Below are 1,462 nucleotides of genomic sequence, written 5' to 3' on the forward strand. Positions count from 1 at the left end.
TCCCCGCGGGGCTCCAAACCCGTTGAGAAAGTTGCCATCCCTAATCATCACAATGAAATTGCAAAAAAAAAATAAAATACAAATACAAATTTATGTAAATTAATATTCTTAAAATATAAAAAATATCCCTTTGAACAATATTATAAATTAATATTTCCTCAAAGTCTCCGTCTCCACCGCCTCAATTATGCGTAATATTAGGTTGTCTTGGATACCTTTTTTAAGAAGGCAAAGCACACAGAACATGCGAAAAAATATTTTATTAAATTTTTTCCAGTATTTTGGCAAAATTATTTTATTAAAATTTTCCAGTATTTTGACCAAAAAATAATAATAATATTAATAACAATAATAATGATATTTTTTGAGCTAAGCTATAATTTTGACTTTTTAAATAAAAAATTTGAATATTAAAATTAATTTCACTCCATTACATTTTTTTTTCGGGTATCAATCAAATGAAATATAACTATCATCTCGTTCGCATCTCTACTCCATCCCAAGGTTGATTCCATTCATACATACCAATCATGTCCTTTGTGAATAAAAAAGAAAATTCGATTACTTGGTTTGCATAATTCCTTTAGCATAACCAAGCTAGCTTATATAAATTCATGATCGTGCAGATGTTATCTTTTAGAAGATAACAAAATAATTAAGAGAGATGGCAAAGTTTAAAGTGATTCTAATGTTCATCCTTTACTCTGTTATTCCTGCGATTGTGGCATCGAGCCAAGGTCCTCAACCGGTAGATAAATGGTTCCAAAATCTGAAGAAGAACAAGCTAGTGCCGAAAACTGAGATCATTCAGGTGTACGTTCAAGACGTTTTAGGTGGTCCTGGACAGACCGTTTATGAAATAGCGAGATCGAACATCAGTTCAGAAACATCCTTCGGAGTCTTCGGACAGTTATTTATGTCCGATGACTTGCTTACTGCTGGACCGGATCCAAGTTCCCAGCCGCTCGGTCGTGCGCAAGGGTTGGTTGGTTTTTCCGACCTGAATGAGTTAGTTGTGTACGTTAGTGCCAATTTTTACTTCAGAGGAGGTCCATATGATGGTAGTACGATCTCTGTGTTTGGACGGAATCCCATACAGAATGCTGCTAGAGAATTATCTATTGTTGGAGGTACAGGAGTTTTTCGGCTGGCGCGAGGCATTGCTGTATCCACCACTTATATGGATTTCAATGCAACTGGTTATGCTATTTTCAGATATACCTTATACGTTACTTACTTTTGAAGAAACATGCATGGAACGATTGTAGCAATGTTGTTCGATATAGCAAAATGATTGATTTTCAATAATTGGGTTTTTGTTTTAATTTCCTTCTACACAAGGAAAATTATATCGCATATTGTGAAGTTATTTACTTATTTATATATTACAATCTCTTTATATATTTTACTCATGTGTTCCTTATTACAATTTTTTATATTCGTCAACAGTCTAATGAATAAA

General features: G+C 33.3%; 1 protein-coding gene across 1 annotated transcript; it reads left to right on the top strand.

Annotated features, from left to right (window-relative positions):
* The first annotated feature begins 664 nt into the window (after positions 1 to 664).
* Positions 665 to 1,243, top strand: LOC140803180 (dirigent protein 22-like). Its single transcript, XM_073158900.1, has one exon. It carries the CDS (start codon positions 665 to 667, stop codon positions 1,241 to 1,243), a length of 579 nt encoding a protein of 192 aa, XP_073015001.1.
* Positions 1,244 to 1,462: the final 219 nt, after the last annotated feature.

The sequence above is a fragment of the Primulina eburnea genome, chromosome 1, assembly GCF_022965805.1.
Source record: "Primulina eburnea isolate SZY01 chromosome 1, ASM2296580v1, whole genome shotgun sequence".
Taxonomy (NCBI): domain Eukaryota; kingdom Viridiplantae; phylum Streptophyta; class Magnoliopsida; order Lamiales; family Gesneriaceae; genus Primulina; species Primulina eburnea.